General features: G+C 50.0%; 1 protein-coding gene across 1 annotated transcript; it reads left to right on the top strand.

Moving 5' to 3' along the window:
* Positions 1–1,251, top strand: LOC118750209 (the record flags this gene model as incomplete). Its single annotated transcript, XM_036484935.1, is given in 1 exon segment — positions 1–1,251. A coding segment is annotated over 1 exon segment (740 nt), but the record flags the coding sequence as incomplete, so codon positions are not given.
* Between the last annotated feature and the right edge of the window lie 13 nt (positions 1,252–1,264).

The following is a 1,264-nucleotide window of genomic DNA, read 5'->3' as shown; positions in this document are numbered from 1 at the left end:
GCGGCCTCCCACAACGCGTATTCTCCGATAATGGAAAAAATTTCGTAGGCGCAAGTGGGGCCTACCGCCAAGATTTCAAACGATTCCTTAAAGAGTCATCCGACGACATACGTTCCCAGTACTCCATACATGGCTTCGAGTGGCAGTTCTTACCACCAAATGCTCCTCACATGGGCGGGCTGTGGGAGGCAGCCGTCAAAAGCTTCAAACTCCATTTCAAACGAATCGTTGGGAGTAATAGTTTCACCTTTGAAGAGCTCGCCACACTGCTGGCTCGCATCGAAGGAATGTTGAACTCTCGACCACTCTCCCCCATGTCAGACAATCCTCAAGAGCTTCTAGCCCTAACGCCTGGCCATTTCTTGCGCGGAGCGCCTCTGATTGCAGCGCCAGAACCACAAATTGACAATCTTTCGCTTCAAAATCGGTGGGAGAAATTAAAACTCTTGCATCAACAGTTTAGTCAGCGCTGGAAAGATGAATACCTTAAAGAATTACATCAAAGGTATAAGTGGAAAATCTCGCACCACAATCTTTCTGTTGGCGACTTCGTCGTCATTAAAAACGAACTATTACCTCCAAATGAATGGCGTTTAGGCAGAGTCGAAAAGGTTTATCATGGCTCGGACAACAAAGTCCGCGTTGCCGACATTCGAACGCAACATGGTACCTTGACCAGGCCAATTGTCAAACTATGTCCGCTCCCGAGTCAAACAGACTTATCTCATCCATTGCCTTGACAAAAGTCTTCACAATTCTACTTTCTAACCACCATAGTCATAAGTTTTCTGACAGCCTTTACTAAAACAAATCTCATTCACAGGGAACCGAAAGTGTATGCCCCGTGGAAGCTATTGCCACGCAACACCAGGCCGTCACGCTCGCCGCGCGATCCCGATGTACATCAGTGCCTTATATGTTTTAAATACCACGCCTTGCGGTTCTGCAAAGAGTTCCAACTCATGGGAGTAGAAGAACGGAGGGTTAAGGTGCGGTTCTTAGACTATTGCCCCAATTGCTTGGCCCGCACCCACAGTCATGTCAGGGATTGCCGCTCAGATGGGAGGTGCAAAATCTGCAAACAGTTGCATCACACCCTCTTGCACCGTCCGACACCTGAGGAGGAGGCAGCTGCGGCTCCGGCGCGGCAACCAACACCACGGTCAACGGATGCTCGTGCCCGCATCGAACTGGACAGAGCCATTCGGGCATTGCAACGTTTGCGGGATACGCTTGCACCTGTGCAACGGGGCCGGCATGTTTA

This window comes from Rhagoletis pomonella, unplaced genomic scaffold (genome assembly GCF_013731165.1).
Source record: "Rhagoletis pomonella isolate Grant_MI unplaced genomic scaffold, Rhpom_1.0 Rhpom_scaffold_00170, whole genome shotgun sequence".
Lineage (NCBI taxonomy): Eukaryota > Metazoa > Arthropoda > Insecta > Diptera > Tephritidae > Rhagoletis > Rhagoletis pomonella.
This window is presented reverse-complemented; position numbering and strand designations above follow the sequence as displayed.